Genomic DNA, 24,723 nt, shown 5'->3' with positions numbered 1-24,723 from the left:
CACATGTATGACTCCTGTAGCTTTTTTTCCAAAAGTGAAATAATATTCAGAATCAGTGAAATAAATGGTCTTACCATAAAATCCATACACCTGTGTTATCTGTCTACTCTCATGATTTCCTCGTAAAAGTGTAATACGATCAGGCCATTTAGCCTTTAGTGCAAGAAGATAAGTGAAGGTCTCCAAACTATAGTAACCTCTGTCTACAAAATCACCCTGTAAAGTAAAAATTCACAGTTACAAACAACACAGTAGCCACAAAAGTTTTTTAAAATTATATCAAAATGTACACACTCAGAGACATAGTCCTTAATAACAATGAAGAGTTATACACAAAATCATTTGGAAATTGTGTCTGCAAAAAATTCAAATGGAAGTAAAAGCTGATTCTCCTAAATATTTCTGCCTCACTTATTCAAGAAGAGGCCTACAGAAATTTGCTGTCCAATTTTCTCAAGGATTTTCCCTGTAAAACCATCATTTTTTCATCCTTTCTTAACTACCTTAGTAGATGTTAGTAAATGGTCATGTCTGAGTAAAAATTGTTTTAATTAATTTTTAATTTTAAAAATCAACTTCAAGGGGCTGGGGATGTAGCTCAAGCAGTAGCGTGCTCGCCTCGCATGCATGCAGCCCGGGTTGGATCCTCAGCACCACATACAAAGATGTTGTGTCCACCGAAAACCAAAAAAAAATAAATAAATATTTTAAAAAATTCTCTCTCTCTCTCTCTCTCTGTCTCTCTTAAAAAAAAATTAAAAAAATAAAAATCAACTTCAATTGTATCCAAAGAGTTGTCTACTTAAAAACTGTTTTGTTTTGTATGCAAAAACAAGTATCATCCTAGGCTGTACTGGTATCTAATGACCACACATGATGATGACACATTATTTAAACTTCCCATTAATGTCCAACTTGGGCAAATATGACACCAATAGGAAAACAGCTAAGAGAATACAAAGATGACCCAGAAATTTCCAGAAGAAATGATATAAAATAAGGATTCAGTAAAAATTCAACAATAACATTATACTGAAAAAGATAATTAAGCAAACACAAACCATGGAAGCAAATGTATATTAGGAAAAGTACAGAACACAAAACCATATTTGTGTATATCCCTCTACTCATACATTAGTAAGAGAAAATGAATGCTCAAAAAGTTTGATAAAATAATGGTAGTTGAAGATGATGACTAAAACCAGTGGTTCTAGGCTATTTTTCTGCCTGTTATGACAGCTACAACTCAGCCCCATATGTACAGTGGTTTACAAAAAGCAGTTCTCAACTAGAAGATAAAGCAAAATTTAGATAAATACAGAATCATCTTTTCATGTATTTAAATAGAAGCTGTCACAAGAAAATGCAGTTATGCAATTTACATGCAATAAGTCAGATCCTTTCCATTTTAAATAAGCCCTTAATTTTACTGGTGTTTACATACCATAAATATGTAGTTTGTGTCAGGAACCTGACCTCCAGTTCTGAATAGTTCACAAAGGTCATAAAACTATAAAAGAAAGGCAAAATATGCTGGTTATAAGTTCCTAGTAAGGAGTAAAATAATAAATTGAGAATATTGAAGCAGTATTTGTAACAATAAATCCCATCATTGTATACAACTATAACGTACCAATAAAAAAGGTGGAAAAAATTATTAATTAAGAGGATTCTAAATATTTACATTTGTAAGAAGAAATAAAGCATAAATCAAGGCCGGGTACAGTGGCGCATGCCTGTGATCCCAGCAGCTTGGGAGGCTGAGACACAAGAATCATGAGTTCAAAGCCAGCCTCAGCAGCAGCAAGGCGCTAAACAACTCAGTGAGATCCTGTCTCTAAATAAAATACAAAATAGGGCTGGGAATGTGGCTCAGTGGTTGAGTGCCCCTGAGTTCAATCCCTGGTACAAAAAAAAAAAAAAAAAAAAACAACCCAACAACAACAACGAAGTACAAGCCAAACTGCCAAGTACACAATTTCCAAGCCTTGTCAAACAAACCAAAAAACCCTACACAAAACTCACAATTACCATAAAGTCATCCGAGATCATTAATATATAGGCCTCCCTCACAAATTTGTTTCATACATCTTCATCTAAGAATGTTGAAATAATTTATTAGTTACCTAACTTCTCAAAAAGCTAATCTTAAGCACTCTGCCAATATGGAGCATCCACTTTAATTAGATAAAAAATAAAGAGACAAATGGGAAGAACTTTTTTTTTTCCCCAAAAAAACAAATTTATGTTATACTTCACAGTGTCATGTAAAGCAGATGGAACTACCTTCCTGGACAACTATTATTAGAGTTGTGTACTTTCTAGGTTCACAGCCATGAATAATCTTCTCAATAACAAGTAAAAAAGAATTACATATTTCACTATATTCTATTTGACTGAAAATTGGTAATAGACAAACTGTGTATTTGGGAAACTTCTGTCAACTAGATTATCCTAATTCTAATTTATATAGAAAACCTCACATTTTTTCTGATAAAAGGATTTTGCAGTAAGTGAATTGATTATAACATTTTGTACCAATACAACTAATAATTTTCAACCCAATATCCTTTACACTCAAGAGCAAGATTATCTCTTAACCTTGTAACACTTAAAACAGTACAGAAATCATAGACCATTGAACAAAACTGAAATTTAAACATCTATAATGTTTCATAAGTCTACAGTGCTCACTGTTCAGATTTTTAAAAATAAACTTCCAGGAATATAAAATTTGTCATCTTAAAATTAGTAAGTAAATAAACAACCACTTAACTCAGTCAAATGGTATATAATTATTTGTTCAAAATATTTACTGTTCCTTTCTACTATGTGGAGTCCCTCTCTATATAAGGAATATACTTCCCAGCCTACAGAAGCATACATAGTTTGTATACCATGTATCACATAAAAACAGTAAACCTTACACATATATATAACTTCTTATAGTAAATATTTATTATGTTTTTTTTTTTTTTTTTTTTTTTTGAGACAATGCTTTGCTACATTGCCCAGGCAACTGTGAACTCCTGGGCTCAAGCAATCCTCCAATGCACCATTACACCAGGCTCAACTTTTTAGAAAACAATCTGTTGAAACATTCCAAAGCCTATTAACATGTCCACAACTCTGGCCTAGTAATTCTACTTCTATGACAACATACTAAAGGGGAAAAAATATATATCAAATGCTATGTAAATATATTTTAATGACATCACTTATAATCAAAAGAAATAACCTTCATGACTAACATAAAGGAATATTCTAATTATGATCTACCAACTCAAGGACTTTATACAGTCATGAATAGGAATTATGATGAAAACTATAAAGCAAAATGGAAAAATGATTAAGGAAAAATATGGAACACAAAGCTAAGTCTAAAATGTGAATTTTACTATGTAAAACAGTGAATATGTGCATGCCCAGTGTAAGAAAGGGAATATGGTAAATTTTATGAGTCAGTTGCTTTCATAAAAGTATTGAGAAATCCAGGCACAGAGGCCCAAGCTTGAATCCCAGCAATTTGGGAGGCCAAGGCAGGTGGATTGCAAGTTCCACGTCAGCCTAGGAAACTTAGCAAGACTGTCTCAAAATTAAGAATAAAAAGGACTAAGTATATTGCTCAATGGTAGAGTGCCCCTGGGTTCGATCCATACTACCTCAGCAGGGAGAGTGTTGTTAAACTTTTCTATTGATGTTTTTAGAAACCTGTTCCTGGGGGTTAGGGTGGTAGCTCAGTGGTTGAGTGCTTGCCTCACATGCATGAGGCACTGGGTTCAATCCTCAGCACCACATTAAAAAAAAACTATAAATAAATATATGAAAGCTATTGGGGTGGGGGAGAAGAAACCTGTCCTGAACAAAAGCTTTCTAAGTTTCCATTTACCTTCTATATAATAGGTAATTAAATATTTTGTTTCTGTGACCCACAATTCTTACCCCATATTTTAAGTTTTTTCCAAACTTCATTAATATAATGAATATTTAGTGTGAACACTTGCAGACAATAACCTTCATCCCATATTACTGGAAGCCTATCTCATCATTTCACAAATAAACTATGATTTTCATATCTTTGACACACTATAAACATTCTCATTTTAAACCAAAAATAATAGCAAGAAGCAAATTTTATTCCATCATCAGAGGCAAGAAAACAGCCAAGCAGCTTAGTACTTTTTTTTTCTTTTTTATAGTTATCAATAAACACAAAAAATTTTATTTCATTTATTTATTTTTATGTGGTGCTGAGGATTGAACTCAATGCCTCACACATGCCAGGTGAGTACTCCACCACTGAACCACAAACCCAGCCCCAGTTCAGTACTTCTTAAGCTTTCTGTTTCTAAGACTTATTCATAGTCTTAAAATGTAGAGGTCCCGAAAAAAGCTTTCATTTATGTAGCCAATACAAATTGATACATAACATGTTAGAAATAAAACTGATAATGAGAAAAACCCTTAGGTAGGCATGATGGTACACTCCTGTAATCTCAGTAACTAAGGAGGGGGAGGTAAGAGAATTGCAAGTACCAGACCAGCTTGGGTGAGGCCCTGTCTCTAAAATAAAATGGCCGACAATGTAGTTCAGTGGTAGAGCAGCTCTGGGTTCCATCCATAGTACCACAATAAATAAATAAATAGCCCATTGAATTGTAATGTTTTAATAAAAGTAAACTGTGTTTTCCAAAATTAGCTATTTAATGAGACCTGCCTCTACAATCTGTTGGGACATACTAATTAATAAGGTATATGAAGAAAATCCAGCTTCACACAAATATGTAGTTACAGAAGGGAGAAGTATTTGCTAACATTTTCAGATAATTGTGTATTTTCTTTTAATATTATACCAAAATTCAACAAATGGCAGCTTAATAAAATTAATCACAATGTGGAAACTAAAACCATCTCTAAATGAATCTGAAAACATACCATCACTTGGCTGTAGTGGTATATTCATACACTGTTAGATTGGCATCGCTTAAGCTTTCAATGAATGCTTACACTGGTCATTTGGAAGACGGAAATAACATTTCATTAAATATCTTCAAAAAACTACATTTGGCCCAACTGTAGCACATGCCTGTAATTCCAATGACTTGGGAAGATGAGGCATGAGGATCACTAGTTCAAGCCAGCCTCAGCAACTTAGCAAGACCCTCTCTCAAAAACTAAAAAGGGCTGGGCATGGGGCTGGGATTGTGGCTCAGTGGTAAAGTGCTTACTTAGCATGAGTGAGGCACTGGGTTTGATCCTCAGCACCACATATAAATAAATAAAGATATCATGTTCATCCATAACTTAAAAAAAAAAAAATTTAAAAAGAGGGGGACTGGGCATAAGGCTCAGTAGTTAACCACCTCTAGATTCAAATCCCTAGTACCAAAAACAACATCAACAACAACAACAAAAACCCTACACTACATTTGTTAATATCACCACTTGTCATTGCCAGGCACATGATGGTTGGGGCACATCTGTAATCCCAGTGCCTTGGAAAGCTGAGGCAGAAAGATCACAAGTTCAAACACATTTCAACTTATGTCATCAAGAAAATCTTTAAAAGTATCAGAAACTGTGAGCTTCAGGATAGCACACTCAAATTCTCTAAAACTCCAATTTCTCATAAATAAATTCAAATATTGTCATTGGCAACAAACATAGTCAATTGCTTCCTTTGAAATGACTAAACTTACTCTCTTCACTTCTGCAAAAATGGCTGCCAAATAACCAAGTCTGAATAACCATAGTCTGTCATTTGATCTATTAAGTAAAAACCAGTGTGCGATTAAAAAAGAACTGCACAACATTTTTTTGAGCTTGCTCTTATGTTTTAAGAGGTGCTAGGGGTACATTTCTGCAATGAAATCTAAAGATGTTTTTAAAAATATTTTTCACTGAAATAGTTCTGTCATTAATTCATGTGTTTGTACATTTTTATGTTAATTTATGAATGATTTTTTTCAGTAAAACATATATACTCAAAAACCAAAAAGAACAAAAAGAGTACACAAGTACTTTGCCTTGAGTAAAATCATCTTTCCTCAGTATGTAGCAAATACGCTTTCTGCATACTTCCCACTATATCATACAGCAAAGCCTAAAGATGTACACATTCAAAGGTTGAGAGTTAATAAAATCAATACTTCTTGCTTCATCAAGGACATGCATAAATTGATATTTTATTTTACTGTACATGTATGCTGGTGAAGATAATAATGACAGCCAGCAGAGTCCAGTGCCACTCTCTCATTTCTTGCTGAGGCACCAACAATTTTACCCTCCATTACTTCTGGACCACCTGCAAAGGGTCTGTAGGTCACACTTAAGGAATCTGTGTGCTAGCTGATGTGGCTTCTTAAATAGTATGCAGCCAAAGTCAAACTGTGTCTAATTCTGAAGTCTGTAATCTCCTTCCTGGATTACACTGATTCAAGGTTTGTCAGCACTACTTATTGCAAACATGTTCATTCATACTCAACTGAATCTTGCAATTCTTAAACTGGCCCAAGGGGTTAGGCAACTGTGCAAGACCCAAAGGATATATCCTACATCTGACTTAATTTGTCAGTAGCTGTTCAGAAGCTCAAATCCCATAGTTTTGATTAGCAATTATTTTTAGGAATCAAGTATAAGAGAAACAATGTTCACAGTTGGGTGATAGTTCTTCAAATAAAATGTGCAACAGGGTATTTCAAATCTCAGTTCTACCCTTAGTGGCTGTGTAATTTGGGCTAATTCTTTAGTTTTTCATAGTCTCTGTTTCACTTTCTAAAAACTTATCTAACATGATTGAAACAATCTGACATTGAAAGTATAGAAAAGCACACTGTTAACCTCAAAACAAAGAAATGTTAGCAAGAATTGTAAAACTGATTGAAAGTATATATAACTAATTAAAACAAATAAAAGAAAAAAGTATATGTAAGGGCTGGGATCATGGCTCATGTAAAGTGTTTGCCCAGCATGTATGAGGCACTGGGTTTGATTCTCAGCACCACATAAAAAAAATAAATAAAGATATTGTCTCCATCTATAGCTAAAAGTATATGTAATGCAGCAATACAATTGTATTCTTTTAATTTATTTTAGTAGTTTGAGGTTGTCTCTAACTTTCTGATGTTTGATATAGCTGTAATTCACATATCATAAAGTCCTTGGATAACACAAGTAACTCCTCAATTTTAATGTTACAACCAGGGGAAAACGTTACTTGGTTTACCCTAGTTTTAGAAATCTATAGAAGGATGGGTTGGGTTTGTAGCTCAGTGGTAGAGCACTTGCCTAGAACATGTCAGGCTCTGGGTTCGATCCTCAGCACCACATAATAAATAAATAAATAAACAAGTTAAGTAAGTAAGTAAAGGTATTGTGAACATCTACAACTAAAAATTGAGAGAGAGAGAGAGAGAGAGAGAGAGACAGAGAGAGGGAGGGAGGGAGGGAAATGTAGGCCTGGGGCTGTAGCTCAGCATGGGTGAAAAACTGGGTTCTATCCTCAACATCACATAAAAATAAAGGTACTGTGTCCATCTACAACTGAAAAAATTATACATGGTGTGGGGGATATAGGTTGTACCTCAGTGGTAGAGTGCTTGCCTAGCACATGTCTCCCACTGGATTTGATCCTTAGCACCACATTAAAAAAAATAATGAATAAAATAAAAGTATATAAAAAATGTAGTCACTGCTAATATTAATATTTTTTGATATTTATTTTTAGTTGTAGTTGAATATAATACCTTTATTTTATTTATTTATTTTTATGTGGTGCTGAGGATTGAACCCAGGACCATGCACTTGCTAGGCAAGTGCTCTACCACTGAGCCACAACCCCAGCCCTAATATTAATATTCTTGATGTTAGCAAAATACAAATGCTTATAATACTTTTTTTGTGTCAGGTGCTGAGGATTAAACACAGGGCCTTGTGCACATGAGGCAAGCACGCTACCAACTGAGCTATATCTCCAGTCCTATAATACTTTTATAATAATTTTGGAGAGAAGTTACACAGAAAGTTGAAGAAATTCATTTCCTAAAGTCTACTATAGAGAATTTCTATTTTAACAAATCAAAGATGACATAATAGGGCCTCTATTTAGGAGCCAATGACATGCAGATGTAAGATTTATTATAATCTCATCATTCAGAAAAAAGTTGAAAAAGCAAAAAGGAAATAGCTTTATTATAAGTAGTCAAAATAGGATTTTATTTATGGAGCAGGCCTAATCAGGGCCAATTTAGATACATTTCTGCTCCTTCACATAGTCATATTTAAGGCAGACCAAGTCCTGTTGGTATCCATAAGAACTGTATTATATGGGCTGGGGATGTGGCTCAAGCGGTAGTGCGCTCGCCTGACATGCGTGCGGCTCGGGTTCGATCCTCAGCACCACATACAAATAAAGATGTTGTGTCTGCCGAAAACTAAAAAATAAATTAAAAAAAAAAAAAAAGAACTGTATTATAGTCAGGTGCCATGGTTTACACTTGTAATCCCAGCAACTCAGAAGGCTGAGACAGGAGGATCGCAAATCCCAGGCCAGCCTGGACAACTTAGACCCTGTTTCAAAATAAAAAATACAAAGGACTAGGGATGTAGCTCAATGGTAGAGTACCCTTGGGTTCAATCCCCAGTTCCAAAAAACATTTTAAAAGACTATATTGTTTACAATGTATTCTAGGTAATACAGTTCCAACTACATTGCACTCATGGCAGGCAATGAATGACCTGTTCAACTTTATATATATAAAATATACATATTTTATATATATAAAATTCTATATATACATGTAAGGTTTCCAACTAGGTTAATACTGACAGTACAGCCTAAGGGTGAGGTATGCCCTTCCTGTCATTACTTTGAAACAAACTCCCAGCAGATGGGGGAAAAAAAATAAACTCAAATCTTTTCATATCATTCTATCAATAATTTTCTGTGAAAGCATGTACCAACAATTTTATTTTTCTGAACCTTTGCTAGCCTCATTACCATGAATGAAATGATAAAATTTCAATAATATGTGACAAGAACAAAAAGAATAAATAGAATGAAATGGGGGAAAACATCTCCTATTAATCATAATTACTACAAGTAGCCCCTATTTGTATTTTATATCTTCTACTGCCACCAAAAAGTTCTGTCATTGCACAGAACAATTAATAGAGCATTTTATTCAATTTTAAAATGTAATTTTAAAACACCTCATGAGTAATTTTGATCACTGCTTTTATTTTCCAGAACAGTAAGTCAATAATTATTAATACCACAGAGACTGAGGCAACTTAACCACAAATTGGGTTTTTTCTGTTTTATTGAAGATTTTTGTTAGATTTTTTTTAATTTGGGATTTTTTTTTTCCTTTTTTCTTTTTAAAGTAGTAACACAAATGAATCATGGACAACATAAAAATTTAAAAATTCTTTATGAAAATTTTACCTGTCCATGTATGTCTCCGCACACTGTTACTGGTGTTGATACTGGCTGAACATTTGACTCTTCCAAGAGAAGGTCACAAACATAGTCACATAGCCGCTGAAAGAAGAAAAATAAAATGCAAACATTTACTACAATATTAAAATCAAGGGCCAAGTACAAAAAATACAAGGACTAATATTTAAAAAGACTAAGTATAATTTTTGAAAGGAAACTACCCTATGATGATTCTGGGGTTAGATTTCTGACACCTTTCAAACAGAGTTCATAATACGTAAGAATGACACAATTACAATATCCCCTAACGCAAACTCCCTGGCTACATAATGGGTTCTAGGAGACATAACTTTACAAGGAACAATAAAATGATTCTTTCACCAAATTAAAAGAATAAATCCAAGAATATGTAATGTAACAGTAAATATGTAACAGTAAAAGGTTTTATCTGCTAAATTTAAAAGTAAACCATGTACTTACCATGACCCAGGAACTACACTCTTGACAATAAAAACTTTACATATCAAATAAAAAGTTGTGGTATATCCCATCATGGAATAGTACCTAACAATAAAAAGAAATGAACTATTGCCACACAACAATCTGGATTAATTTTGAAATATATATGCCAAATGAAAAAAGCCTATCTCAGACATATTATATGATGCCATTTATGTAATGTTCTTAAAATGAGAAAATTCATAGAAATGGAGAACAGATTAGGGGTTGCCAGAAACCAAGAGTTGCTGACAGCAGGAAACAAATGGGTGTGGTTATAAAAGGACAACAAAAAGAATTCTAATGATGAAACTATTAAGTATCTGGAATATAATAAAAATGGATATATAAACCTGCAAATATAATAAAGTTATAGAGAATATATATACACACAAGCAAAACTACAGAAATATGAACAAGATCAAGTATGTATCAATGTCAATATCCAGGTTGTGGTACTGTATTACAATTCTTTGTAATGTCACTCTGTGGGAAACTGGGTAAATGATACATAGAATTTCTCATTATTTCTTACAACTGCATGTGAATCCGTAATTATTTCAACATAAAAAGATTACAATTAAGTAATTATAAAATGGAAATCTCAAATTGAAGAGTCATATCACTTTAAAAAAAAAACACAACTCTAAAATGTTTGCTTTTCAAAAATATTTGTCCTGTGGTTTGGGATATAACTCAGTAGTAGAGCACTTGCCTAGGATACACAAGGCCCCGAGTAAGGTCACAGGGTTGGGAAGGATATATATTTGTCCTCTGTTTCACACTCAAACCAAAGAAATGTGGTTTCAGAGAAAACATATTCTTACAAAAGCATTCTAGAGAGAGAAATATATCCTCAGCTACATGTAGAGAAGTGGACATACAGAAAGTGGACAGGAATATTCCATATAAAATCAGTTTGGATGGAACTACTAGTCTACTGCCAGAGGTTTACTGGATGTTACAATATGTCTGCCAAGAAAGGAAGAATTAATCTAATAAGCAAAAATATATTATTTAAACACTAACTAAGGAATCTAAATGCTACAATTGTTTTAATATATAAGAGATACATTTTAACAGTTTTAACACTTATACAGAGGCAAGCATGGGATAGAATTCACAATGGGAGTGGAAGGAGGAAAATAATGAAAAAAGGCCCACCAAAAGAAAATGAGAGTAAATACAGCTGTTTATTTCCTAATTATTAGACAACAAAACAGAAGACTTCAAAATAAAATGATTTGTGCTTATTCCCATGATAAGTTCTTGATCTTTGATAGCACCTCAAAGATAAGATCCTCCTTTTGGCCTGTTGTCATTCTAGCCTAGAGTCCCAAACCCTCACATGCACCATCAAACCAACCTGAAGCCCTACCATCCATCATTCATTATAGGAACAGATACCAGTTATAAAATTCTGAAATAAGACTGCATCTCAGTCTTTCAAATTAAAATTATACCTGAATGAAGTTATTTGTATACATAAAAGATATACGTGTACAATGACCTTTTCCTCTCCTGAATTTGTTTTATTTTCTTATTTATTTTTTATAGCAACTGGAAATTATTTACTACATTTCCTTTGAGTCTGTCTTTCTATCACAAAGAATTGATCAGTATGTAAATAAGTGATTTGAACCATTTTGACTTACAAGTGTCACTACAACTTTTCAGAAAGCATCACCTCTACTATGTGTTAAACAAAGCCGGGGTGAGCCACAGTCATGTGCTTTGTGTAGAGATGGAAGAAGCTGGACACTTGACTGTCCCAATGAGGAAAGGAAGCACAATGTAAATACACCTGAACTGTTTTACTGCAGTAATTTTTTTTCATATTTGAAATTGTATTATTTAATATTTTCAATAAGATTTTTAAAAATAAATCCAAGATATAATTCCCAAAAAAATAAATAAATAAAAATAAAAATAAAATTCTGGCCTTCATTAAAAACCACCTATGCCAAATCTCCTGACTGTGGCCCACAAAGATTAAGGTCACAAAGCTACTTAATCTTAGGAACAGATCTGGAATCCAGGTTTCTTACCTTTCCCACTATACTATCTTGAATATTTAGTTGTTTAATGCAATGAATAATTACTGGTGTCTAATGTTATCAGGTATTGCTTTGGACACAAAGTAAATGACAATGATCAAGATGAACCTAGGACTGGGGTTGTAGCTCAGTGGTAAAACGCTTGCCTCGCATGCATGAGGAACTAGGTTCAATTCTCAGCACCACATATGAAGAAATAAAGGCCCAATGACAACTATAAAAAAGGTTAAAAAAAAAAAAAAGATGAAACTAAAGCCCTGCTTTCAAGCGGATCACATTTTAATAAGGAAAGACACAATAAATTAAGTGAAGTATAGGGCTGGGGTTGTGGCTCAGTGGTGACGCACTTGCCTCACATGTGTGAGACACTAGGTTAATCATCAGAATAAAAATAAATAAAACAAAGATATTGTGTCCAACTATAGCTAAAAATATTATTTTAATATTTATTTTTTTAGTTGTACACAATACCTTTATTTTGTTTGCTTATTTTTATGTGGTGTTGAGGTTCGAACCCCAGGGCCTCCCGCATGCCAGGCGAGCGCTCTACCGCTGAGCCACAACCCCAGCCTGCTAAAATTTTTTTTTTTTTTTTTAAATAAGTAAAATAGGGAGCTGGAGTTGTGGCTCAGTGGTAGAGTACTTGCCTGGCATGTGTGAGGCCCTGGGTTCAATCTTCAGCACAGCATATAAATAAATAAAAGATGCACTGACAACTAAAAAAATACTTAAAATAATAAGTAAAGTGTATACAGTAATTTGTTACATGGAGTTATGACCTATGGAGAAAACTGAAACACTGGAAGAAGAATGGGGAGTGTGAATAGTGAAAGGTTGGTGGTGATATTTTAAATATGGAGAGCACAGAACCCTCACTGATAAAGTGACTTTTGAACATAAATCTCAAGGAGGTAAGGCTATGGGGCAGAGCACTGCAGGCAGAGGGACAATCAATAAGTACAACAAGCCCTGACATGAAGCAGGCTTGCTGTCTGAGAAATATGGAGGCTGGTGTGATTACAAATTGAATAAGATTTTCAGAAAAGTACCACAAAATTGGAAAGGTCACTGGTGTGAATATAAAAGAACCCAGACTTCTAGTGAGAGTCTTGGGAAGCCATTACAACATCCTGAAAAAGGACTGCGGTGACTTTAAATCTACTGTAGAAAACAGACTACTTGGGAGGGGGGGGGGAGGGGGGGAGGCAGGAGCTGGTGAGTAAAGGAAATTATATGGTTTATACAATAAGTTAATCCTGCCTTGGACCAGAGTAGTAAAAGTAGAAAGATGATGACAAGTAGACATACTCAGGTATTTTCTTTGAATGTAGCATTTGCAAGATTTATGACCAACTCGTTACAAGGTGTTAAAGAGATATAAACAACTAAAAGTAACTTAAGATTTCTGATCTAAGCAACTACAAATATGGAAACAGTCATTACTAAGAGAGTTAATACTCCAAGGAAAGCAGATTCCCATTCTCTTAACAATATTTTTTCTCAGAGCAAATTTTTAAATTGTTTTTACCCTTTTAAATAGACTATTTTTTAGAGCAATTTCAGGTTCACAGAAAAACTGAGCAGAAAGTACAGTTTTCATACACCCAAACACATACATACAGCCTCCCCCATTATCAACATATTGCACCGAAACGGTACATTTGTCACAACTAAAGAATCTACATTGACACATCATTATTACTAAAGTATCATACAGAGTAGTTTCACTACCCTGAAAATCCTGCACTTCACATATTAATCCTTACCTCCCTCCAAATCCTAGAAACCACTGATCTTTTTTTACTGTTTCAATAGTTTTACCTTCCTCAGAATTCATATAGTTGGAATTATACAAAAGTAGCCTTTTCAGGTTGGCTTCTTTCACTTAATTATATGCATTTAAAATTTCTCCATGTCTTCTCATGGTTTGTGAGTTCATTCCTTTTAGACAGTGTATCCCACTGTCTGGATGTACCAGTCTGTTCATCCACTCATCTACTGAAGGATATCTTGATTGCTTTCAAGTTTTGGCAATTCTGAGCAAAGCTGCTATGGCATGTACATACAGCTTTTTGTGTGGAAATAGGTTTTCAATTCATTTGGGTGAATATTAAAAAGCAGAATTGCTGGATCATATGGTAATAGCATGTTCAGTTTTGTAAGAAACTTCCAAACAGTTCTAAAGAGGCTATATCATGTTGCATTTCCACCAGCAGTGAGCAAATGCTCCCTTTGCTCCGGGACTTCATCCACATTTGGAGTTGTCAGTGTTCTGGACTCAAACTTGACATCCTCCTGTCTCAGCCTCCCCAGTAGCTAGGATTACAAGTATGTGCCCAGTTTATTTCTGAATTTTAAGAGTTCTTTGTCTATTTTGGATAACAATCCTGTATTATATCTTGCAAAAGGTTTATCCAAATCTGTGGCTTACCTTCCCATTCTCTTAACAATAATTTCTCAAAGAGCAAAACTTTTTAATTTTTATGAAGTCTTTCCTATGGACTATTTCATGAGCATATTGCTTTAATATATTTGGATTTGGTTTGGAAAGCTGGTGACCAGAAATTAGACTCATTTTTTTAAAAAACTTTATTGGGATATAATTTACATACCATAAAATTCATGGCTTATAGTATAAAATTCAATGGTTTTAGGTATAGTCACAGTGTTATGCTACCATCACCACAATCAATTTTAGAACATTTTCATCACTCCAAAAAGAAACTCCAAATATCCATTAGCAGGCACTCCCCAAGTCTCCATGTTCACTTTCTAGGCAATCACTTTTCATAAGAAAAAATAAATATTACATGTTAAAATTAATCATCACCACCTTGACCATAAACACATAATTTCGTCCCTCTGATTAGATTGTCCATCCAATTTCAAAAGTTAAGAGTTGTACAGCATCATATTCCTATTTATAATCTATTAGATCTGTGATATATAATTTTTAATTTATTACTTAATTTTGGGGGGAGATGTAAGCTTTTTTTTTGGGGGGGGGTACACTTTACCACTAATTCCCAGCCCTTTGTAAAAATTTAATTATGAGGGCTGGGGATTTAGTTCAGTTGGTAGAGTGCTTGCTTTGCAGGCACGAGGCCATGGATTTGTTCCCTAGCACCACCAAAAAAAAAAAAATTTTTTTTCATTATGAGACAGGATCTCTCTAAACTGCCCAGGCTGGTCTCCAACTCTCAGTCTTATTACTGTAGTCTCCTGAGTAGATTACAGATATACACCACCATGACTGATTTAAATTTTTATTGATTTCACCGTAATTAAAATCCAAAATTTATGGGCTGAGGTTGTGACTCAGTGGCGGAGCACTTGCCTCAACACTACATAAAAAGAGTAAACAAAATAAAGATTTTTTTTTAAGTCCAAAATTTATACCTAGTTGCATTTTTTCAAATCCAAATTCACTTCTGGCTTAAGGGCAGTTCCAAAGAACAAATATAAGAGAAACTGATAAATAATTTTGTTTGGCCTATAATTTTTTTAGTTTTTTATCACAATCTCCCTCCCCTTTACTCTGCCAAAATAAAAAGCACTATTCTTTTTAGATTAGCTTCACAGTACCAGTTAATACTTTAAATTATTTTTCTGATACTATATAATTTTAAAATTAAAATAATACAGCGATGCTTTAAGGTATCTATCTCAGGACAACAGCCACCTTTCTTAGGTATAATGCTTTGCTCATTATATCTGCAGTATTTTCTCTGGTACATGTGCCAAGCCTCCTCAAAGAATTCCACCAAGATATTTTAGAAGTGCTTTGCTGTGGGCTGGGGTTGTGGCCTAGTGATACAGCACTTGCCTAGCATGTGTGAGGTACTGGGTTCGATTCTCAGCACCGCATATGAATAAATGAATAAAATAAAGGTCTATCAACAATTAAATATATATATGAAGTGCTTTGCTATAAGTCAAACCAGAATAAGCAGAGCTTTTGTTTCCAAGTCTGCTCTCCATGAGGCTTTTATGCTATCAGTTACTTGTCCCAGCCACACTGCCTTTCAGATTTCACATCTTTTAAGAATAGGCCTGGGCTGGAGTTGCGGCTCAGTGGTAGAGCGCTCCCTTAGCACATGTGACACCCTGGGTTCAATCCTCAACACCACATAAAAATAAATAAATAAAAGTATTGTGTCCAACTTTAAAAAAAAAAAAAAATTTTAAAAAGAATAGGCCTACTGGAGATGGGCACTGTGGCATATGCCTGTAATCCCAGCAACTAGGAACTTATTGAGACCCTCAACAACTTAATCTGTTTCAAAATAAAAAATAAAAGTGCTGGGAATGTAGCTCAGTGGTAAAGTGCCTCCAGGTTCAATCCCCAGTACCAAAAAAAAAAAAAAAACAGGCCTAGCTACCACCAGTTAGAGTAAGAGTCTGTACCAGAAATACAAACAATATTTTCTTCCAACATATCCTCTGATACAAGCCTCCAGGGAACTCATTTTCCATTCTTTCCACAACTTTTGGGGGAGGGAAAAGTTCTCTATTTCTCAGAATATTCATCTCTCAACTTGCTCATATTCAGAAAATTATGTTACTTGTAAACTTGGAAGCTCCACTGTGAACAACTCTATAAAGATCAATTTTTTTTATTTTTTATATTTGTAGTTGTAGATGGACAGCATGCCTTTATTTCATTTGTTTATTTTTATGTGGTGCTGAAGATCGAACCCAGTGCTCTCACATGTGCAAGGCAAATTACACAATGATGTCATGCCATCAACTGTAGTAACTGACTTGTTTCCATTATAGGATAATTCTTCTACAGAGCTTACTACTGTGTAGACCACATACAAGATCCTTCAGAGAACCCAGGGTAAGAATGTCTCTCTGTTCCCTCTATCAGGGATAGAAGTTAATTTCTCTGAGAAGCCTTTTGTATTATCATCTACAGATTCAGTGTATTTTTAAATTAATCAGTTTCCACCTTTCTGGAGGCATCTGGAAAACTTAGGGCCTAATCTTTAAGAAGTAAGCTGGAGGGCTGGGGATGTGGCATGCGTACGGCCCGGGTTCGATTCTCAGCACCACATACAAACAAAGATGTTGTGTCCGCCGAGAACTAAAAAATAAATATTAAAAAATTCTCTCTTGGGGCTGGAGATGTGGCTCAAGCGGTAGCGCGCTCGCCAGGCATGCGTGCGGCCCGGATTAGATCCTCAGCACCACATACAAACAAAGATGTTGTGTCTGCCAAAAACTAAAAAAAAAACCCCTAAATATTAAAATTCTTTCTCTCTCTCTCTCTCTCTCTCTCTCAAAAAAAAAAAAAAAAAATTCTCTCTTTAAAAAAAAAAGAAGTAAGCTGGAACCTGGGGTTGTGGCTCAGTGGCAGAGACCTTGCCTAGCATGTGTGAGGCATTGGGTTCGATTCTAAGCACCACATATAAATAAATTAAATAAATGTTTTTTAAAAAGTAAATATTATAGACATATATAAAAAAAATAGTAGTAACCTGGTCATCACAAATTTTATTACTTAAAATTCTTACTTTTACTGCTAGTCCATCTTGGTTTCCTACCTTTATTTTCTCTGACTGGTTTTTCTTATTTATTTCTAAAAGTAATTTATACTGCTACACTAAATGCACTTTTGCAAACCACCCTATATCCTTTTTGGAACAAAGTGTGGAAAGCCATTCTCACACGTGACTGGGAGACTCCCGGTTTGGGTCTGAGGCCCTCTGGCTAATCTGTGTCTTTCCAGGCCCTCTCCTGATGAGAAAACCCATCCATGTGGGGGTGTGACTGACCACAGACCCCGGGGCCCAATCACTGACCCTGACCTTAGAGTGCGGCCCCCCTCAACTTTCATTGGATGGAATTTTCCCCTGAATTTCTTGTTCCCCAATAAAAGGCTATTCCCTGGCGTGCTCACTCTCTCTCTCCTGCTAGCCCTGAGTAATCCTTGCTGCCCTACCAGGCGGTTGGAGGTAGAAACCAGAGAGGGGAACCTTCTCCGACCTGGTCATAGAAAAAGGTAAGTGAGTCTGTGTGTTTATTTCGATCTCACTAGTTAACTTTTATGCCAAGAACCTCATTAATGAAACCAATGCGCTGGCCGCATGATGCAATAAAGTAAATTATCATTTAATTAACATATTGTAAATAGTCACAACAAAGAATCCTGAGGGACTCCACGGTTCCTATGTTCCAATGGGCCATATTTACATTCACATGTGATTGGCTCTCCTAAGTCATAATGCCTCCTAGTCCTGCCTGATGACTGGCCCAAACTCTCAGTGCTGGTCTGTAAGTAACACTGAGCCAGATACACTAGTGCACACCCATAATTCCAGTACTCAGGACATTGAAACAGGAAGAGCACACGTTCAAGACCAGCCTGGGCAACTTAGCAAGAAGGACTCAAAATAAAAAATAAAATGGGCTAGGGATGTAGCTCAGTCATGCAATGTCCCTGGACTCAATTCCCAATAATATCCAAAAAAAGGAAAAAAAGAAACAAAGGACCATAAATTGAAGAATATCACAGTCACACCTTGTCAATCTCAAAGGCTGTCTGGAGAAAACATATAAAATTACTTAAGCAGAATCCTTCACCTGGAGCCCAGGCATGCTAACTAGTGTAAAGATGCAGCTGCTGCCTATTACTGCCACTTCTGCAGATCCAAACTAAAGATTTTGAGAGCTATGTGTCTAAACCAAAGCTACTGCCTCTCATCTCTTTAATTCAGCAGTTGCTTAGAAGTTCATAACCAGTATACACAAAAAAAAGAAAAATCTATAAATTTCAGTATAAACCTTACATAGGTCACCAACAATATACATGGTAAACCCACAAAAGTCTAGCCATGCCATGGGCACAACATACACTCTTCCCCTCCAAAGCTTCATAGCTTTGTTCTATTAACTTGGTTTGCAGAATGCATGGCTTCCTTTACTGCTCAATAACAGTCACTGAGAAAAGATTCTAAATGTTCTTCCAAACTGAAGACAAATTATACTCCTCTCTCTTTTTTTCTGGCCCAATTAATTGCTAATCCTTGAACAAGAAGACGTTTGTGGCTCCGTTCTTGGGAGATCTTATTTTTCTTCTCTACTTTGTCCTTAAAATATGTGTTTATGGTCACACACAGTGGCACACATCCATAATCCAAACTACTTGGGAGTCTAAGGCAAGAAGATTGCAAGTTTGAGGTCAACCTTGGAAACTTAGCAAGATCCTCAACAACTTAGCAAGACTCTGTCTCAAAATTAAAAAAAAAAAAAAAAACACACAATAAAAAGACATAGCTCAGTGAGCATTCCTGGGTTCAATCCTGCTCCCCTGCAAAAAAAAGTACTTGTTTGTGGTTCTATTCTACATTCTGCTCCTTGTCCCCTCTTGGCCCTCAAATATACTGGGTTCTAATTTTTTTTAATTCTTCACTTAGCTGATCTTGCTATCTAAGACTTTTTTTTTGGGCGGGGAGACTAACTTAGGGCCTCACCAAGTTGCTGAGGCTAGCCTTGAAATTGTGATCTCCTGTCTCAGGCTCCCAAGTTAGAGGTATGCCACCACACCCAGCTAAAAACTACTACCTATATTTACTTTTATATACTGGTATTTATAATAAACTCATAGCTTAAGAAATTAAAATCTATCCTAAATTTTGTTTTACATAGTCTATACTATATACAAATTACTGAAATTGAAGATAAGGGATCCTTGATGATAGTAATATTCACAAGGTGAATGGGCTATGATCCATAAGGTAACATCTCTACCTTCAGGCAAAACTGTTTCTCAACCATGGCACTACTAATTCTTTATTGTGGGGGCTGTTGTCCTGTACAACAGCAACATCCCTAACTTCTACACCTACTATATACTCACAAGATTCATGCCTCTACCTGTAACAACCAAAACTGTCTATAGACATTGCCAAATATCCCCTTGGGGGCAAAATTGTATCCAGTTGAGGACCACTGATCTAGATCTTTCTCCAAAGTTTAATACAATTAGAACAGTGTTTGGAGCACATCTGGCAAGCAAAATTATTTGTTGCCAGGTGAGATGAGACAAGCTTGTAATCTCGGCAAATCACGATGTTGAGGCAGGAGGTTTGCAAGTTCAAGGCCAGCCTGGGCAACTTAGTGAGACCCTATCTTAAAAAAAAAAAAAAAAAACATAAAAAGGGCTGGGGATGTACCTCAATAATAAAGTGATAAAGCACCAAAGCACCTCTGGATTAAATCCCTAGAACCAGGAACAAAATGTGTTTTATTGGGCTGCAATGTAGCTTAAGAGTAGAGTATTTGCCCAGTCTAAGTTCATTCTCCAATACTACAGAAATAAATTAGTTGGTTAATTAATCTGTTGTTTAACTCACTTGTATGCAGCAGTCTTCTGGACATTTCTACCTCAATGTCTTAACTTGGAAGCATCTCTTATCTGAACTGTCTCCCAAAGGTTCTTGTATTAAAGACTTGGTCCTCAATGTAGGGATGCTCAGATGAGGTTCTGGGGAAGTGACTGGATCACGAGGGCTCTAACATCATTATTATATTAATCTACTAACAGCTGAATGGACTACTGAGAGGTGACAGAACCTGTAGGAGGTGGGACCTGATTAAAGGCAATGGGCCCTTGAAAGTATGTCCTTAGGGGCTATATCTTGTCCCAGGCCCCTCTCAATCTGCTTCTGCTTCTTGACTGCCACAAGCTCAGAAGTTTTCCTATATCATGCCCTTCTGCCAAGATTTTTTGTCTGGCCTAGCAAGAATCTAAGAGGTTATACTGAAGTCCTCTCTCTCTAATAACCTAGACCTAATCTACAAGTTCTTCACGATCTTTATTTCTTTTAAAACACCATAATCACTTCTCTTACTTCAGGCTCTCACAGTGTGTCACCTGTTCTATTGCTTCTATGACATTTCTGTCCCATTCCAATCCATGGTTCACAATGTTACCAGAATAATATTTCTAAATCTTACTGTTAGTATTCTCCTTAAAAATCCCTCAAAACCGAGCACAGTGGCACATTCCTGTAATCCCAGCGGCTCAAGAGGCTGAGGCAGGAGTATTTCGAGTTCAAAAGCCAGCCTCAGCAAAAGCAAGGCATTAAACAACTGAGACCTTAAATAAATAAAATACAAAATAGGGCTGGGGATGTGGCTCAATGGTTGAATGCTCCTGAGTTCAATCCCTGGTACCCCCGCAAAAAAAAAAAAAAAAAAAAAAAAATTACTCAAAAGGAGCTGGGAATGAGGCTCAATGTTAGAGCTCTAGCCTAAGATGTGCAAAGCACTGGGTTCCACCCCTAGCACTGGAGGGGAAAAAGAAAATCCCCCAGAGCATTCCTGTCTATAGCTATGCTTTCCAAAATCAATTCAGATTCCTTCATGATTATTTTCATATTCCTACCACATACAAGAATATATTCTTTATTAGTTTTCAATGACTCTACTTTTTTAATTAGCCACATATTAACAATATCCCAAAATCATAGTATGATTTGTTTTCTCAAAAATATGAAAAGCTGGGCTCGGCGGCACACACCTGTAATCCCAGCAGCACACACCTGTAATCCCAGCATCTTGGGAGGCTGAGGCAGGAGGACCACAAGTTCAAAGACAACCTCAGTAATGGCAAGGCACTGAGCAACTCAGTGAGACCCTGTCTCTAAATTAAATATAAAATAGGGTTGGGGATGCAGCTCAATGGTTGAGTACCCCTGAGTTCAATCTCTGGTACCAAAAACAAATAATTAAACTAAATTAAATTAAATATAAAAAGCATATCAGGCCTGGGGCGAAGCTCAGTGGTAGAGGTAGAGCATTTACCTAGCATGCATGAGACCTGGGTTCAATCCCCAACACAGGAAAAAAAACTGCAATGCGTTCATGTGCCACCCAAGAGATAAAAATCCAAGCACATCAACTTTGTCTTCCATAATTCAGCTTCTGCCTATATTCCCAACCCCACCTCCAGCCATACCAAACCACTTCAAATTTCTGAACAACCTGTGTTCTCTCAGGACTACACACTATTGTTTATGGTATTTTTTTTCTGCTCGCATGTTCTTTCCTTCTTGTTTTATCTACTTGAACTCTTTACTGATTATCTATCATATACAAGTCAATGTTCTAAAACTGGAAAATACACAAGAAATGGTTCTGTTCCTCAAGAATCTTGCCATCTAATAACAGACATACATGCTATCATACAAGGCAGAACACTGTAAATGGTAAAATGGAGCAGTAAAGTGCCATGTCCGTTTAGAAAATAAAGAACAGAGCTGGGTGTAGTGGTACATATCTGTAACCCCAGTGGCTGGGGAAGCTAAGGCAGGAAGAATTTCAAAGCCAGCCTCAACAATTTAGTGAGGCCTTAAGCAGCTTAACAAGACCCTTTCTCAGAATAAAACATAAAAAACGGGCTGAGAATGTTACGCAGTGAGAAAGCACCTCTGAATTCAATCCCCAGTACAAAAAAGTTGGAAATGATTTTTTTTGTTTGTTTTTTTCACAACCAGGGACTGAACCCAAGGGTGATCTACCACTGAGCTAGATCACCCAGCCCTTTTTAGTTTTTATTGAGATAAGCCTTACTAATTAGCCAAGGCTGACCTCAAATTTGTCATCCTCCTGCTTCAGCCTCCCAAGTTGCTGGGATTATAGGCCTGTGTCAATGTACTCAAAGATAAAAAACATTTTTTAAATTAAAAAAAAAAAAAAAAGCTACTCAAGAGACTGACAGAGGAGGATGACAATGTTTAAAAATAAAAAAGACTGGGGATGTCACTAAATGGTAAAACACCCCTGGGTTGAATTCTAAGACACACACACACACTCACACTCACACACTCACACACAAAGATAAAAAACAAAACTGAAAAATGGCTCAGACTAAACATAAAGTGAGTTCCAAAAAAGATCCCATTATAATGCATAAAAGTTGTTACTATGGAATTACACAATTATTTATGTTGCAGCCTTAAGAGAGATTCTAGTATTTTCCCAGTCTCATCTATAATAAATGTCTTCAGCTTTTCAGTTAAAAAAAAAAAAAAAAGAAAAGAAAGGGCCAGGGTTGTGGCTCAGTGGTAGAGTGCTTACCAAGCATACATGAGGCACTGGGTTGGATCCCAGCACCACATAAAAATAACAAAATAAAGGGAATGTGTCCATCTACAACTAAAAAATTTGTTTAAAAACTGAACAGTAGTTCACTGTGCAATTCTTTACTTACATGTTTCCTTTAAGAACTGTCCAACAGATCAGACCATTTTCAAGTTATAGAACTTCTCCTCCAAAACTCCATAGGTTTAAGGCTGAGGTGTAGCTCAATGGCAGAGCACTCCCCCGAAATAAAGGGAAAAATACTACCAAAATTCTTAAGTTTAAGTATTTGGCAAATCTGCCTTTTATCATTCATTATTTTACTTTGCCAGGTATGAAATCTATAACTTCTATGGTATTCTCTAAAATCTTTCTTGTGGATGAGAATCATATGAGTTCTCTACAAAAGAGGTTACACTGCTGTCTATTTGTTTATATACTTCATTCTTATTCCTTTAAAGCAGGTAGATTCCATTTGGTACTAGTGATTTGACCATTTCTAATTCAACTATCAAGAAACTGTGATTAGATCTAGAAATATATATTTATTATTTGATCTAGTACTGCCAACATCTGATCAATTTAAAACATAGCAAATTTCTGACTTCTTTTCTACCAGGAAAAAAAAAAAATCTTTTCCATCATGTTCATTAAGTGGCCCCAATTACATTTCTTCCTCTGATAGAATCTTTTATTTTGCTTTAAAGCCTCAGAAAAGGTACTCCTGCAATACTTTCTTGGCCTACCTATTTTTAGTTTGCACTAATGCCAAGAAACAGAAACAAAATTAAATTTCTTTAAATACACCAAGCAGCACAAGAAAATTAATCTGATAAAAACATTTCCAGGACAGAAGAAATGTCTCTACTTGCAAAGAAAAATCCAGAATTATTTTCTTAGTAGCTACAAAAGGTTGGGGGAAGAAAGGTTTATTAAACTAATAAAAGCTAAATACAGTCCAATTGTGTCTCAACAGGAAATAAAGTGGTTTAATAATTATATTTCCTTAAGGTAGGAAGGAAATATAATGTTGGTCAAACTGAGAAGTCTACAGAAAATCTCACTGATTAGTTTTCAAATTGTTTCAGGGTCCAATGTCAAGTTAATATCAAAATACATGCCAGGTCCAATGGGATAGGCCTATAATCCCAGCAAAAGAAGAGGCTGGAGCAGGAAGGTCATAAATTCAAGGCCAGCCTCAGCAACTTAGGAAGATAATCTCAAAATAAAAAATATAAAGACCTGGGAATGGCTCGGGAGGCTGAGGCAGGAGGATCACAAGTTCAAAGCCAACCTCAGCAAAAGCAAGATGCTAAGCAACTCACTGAGATCCTGTCTCTAAATAAAATTAAAAAAAAAAAAAAAAAAAAAAGCTGGGGATTTAGCTCAGTATTAGAGCACCCCTGAGTTTAATCCCCAGTTCTGGGAGGTAGGGGGGGTGAAGATACATTTTCATAGTAAAAAAAAAAAAGAACACTTTAATTATAAACAAAGCATAAAACAACTTTATAATACTACATACTAAAAAGAAAAAAAAATTCCAGTCAATTCACTAACATGCAATGATTGAGTGCACTTATGGCATCAAAAACAAAACAATGCCATCAAAAGAGGTGTGGTTAGTTTTTCATTAATTAG

The 24,723-nt window shown here is 35.5% G+C and overlaps 1 protein-coding gene across 1 annotated transcript in view; it reads right to left on the bottom strand.

The window, feature by feature from the left end:
- Positions 1-24,723, bottom strand: part of Ppp6c (protein phosphatase 6 catalytic subunit) — a 35,239-nt gene that overhangs the window by 9,022 nt on the left and 1,494 nt on the right. Inside the window, exons 2-4 of the mRNA XM_076845487.1 lie at positions 9,446-9,541; positions 1,445-1,510; positions 75-216 (exon numbers count right to left, since the gene is read on the bottom strand). Of these exons, the coding sequence (XP_076701602.1) occupies positions 75-216; positions 1,445-1,510; positions 9,446-9,541 (304 nt within the window). The remainder of the gene's footprint in view (positions 1-74; positions 217-1,444; positions 1,511-9,445; positions 9,542-24,723) is intronic.

This window comes from Callospermophilus lateralis, chromosome 2, assembly GCF_048772815.1.
Source record: "Callospermophilus lateralis isolate mCalLat2 chromosome 2, mCalLat2.hap1, whole genome shotgun sequence".
Classification (NCBI taxonomy): Eukaryota; Metazoa; Chordata; class Mammalia; order Rodentia; family Sciuridae; genus Callospermophilus; species Callospermophilus lateralis.
This window is presented reverse-complemented; position numbering and strand designations above follow the sequence as displayed.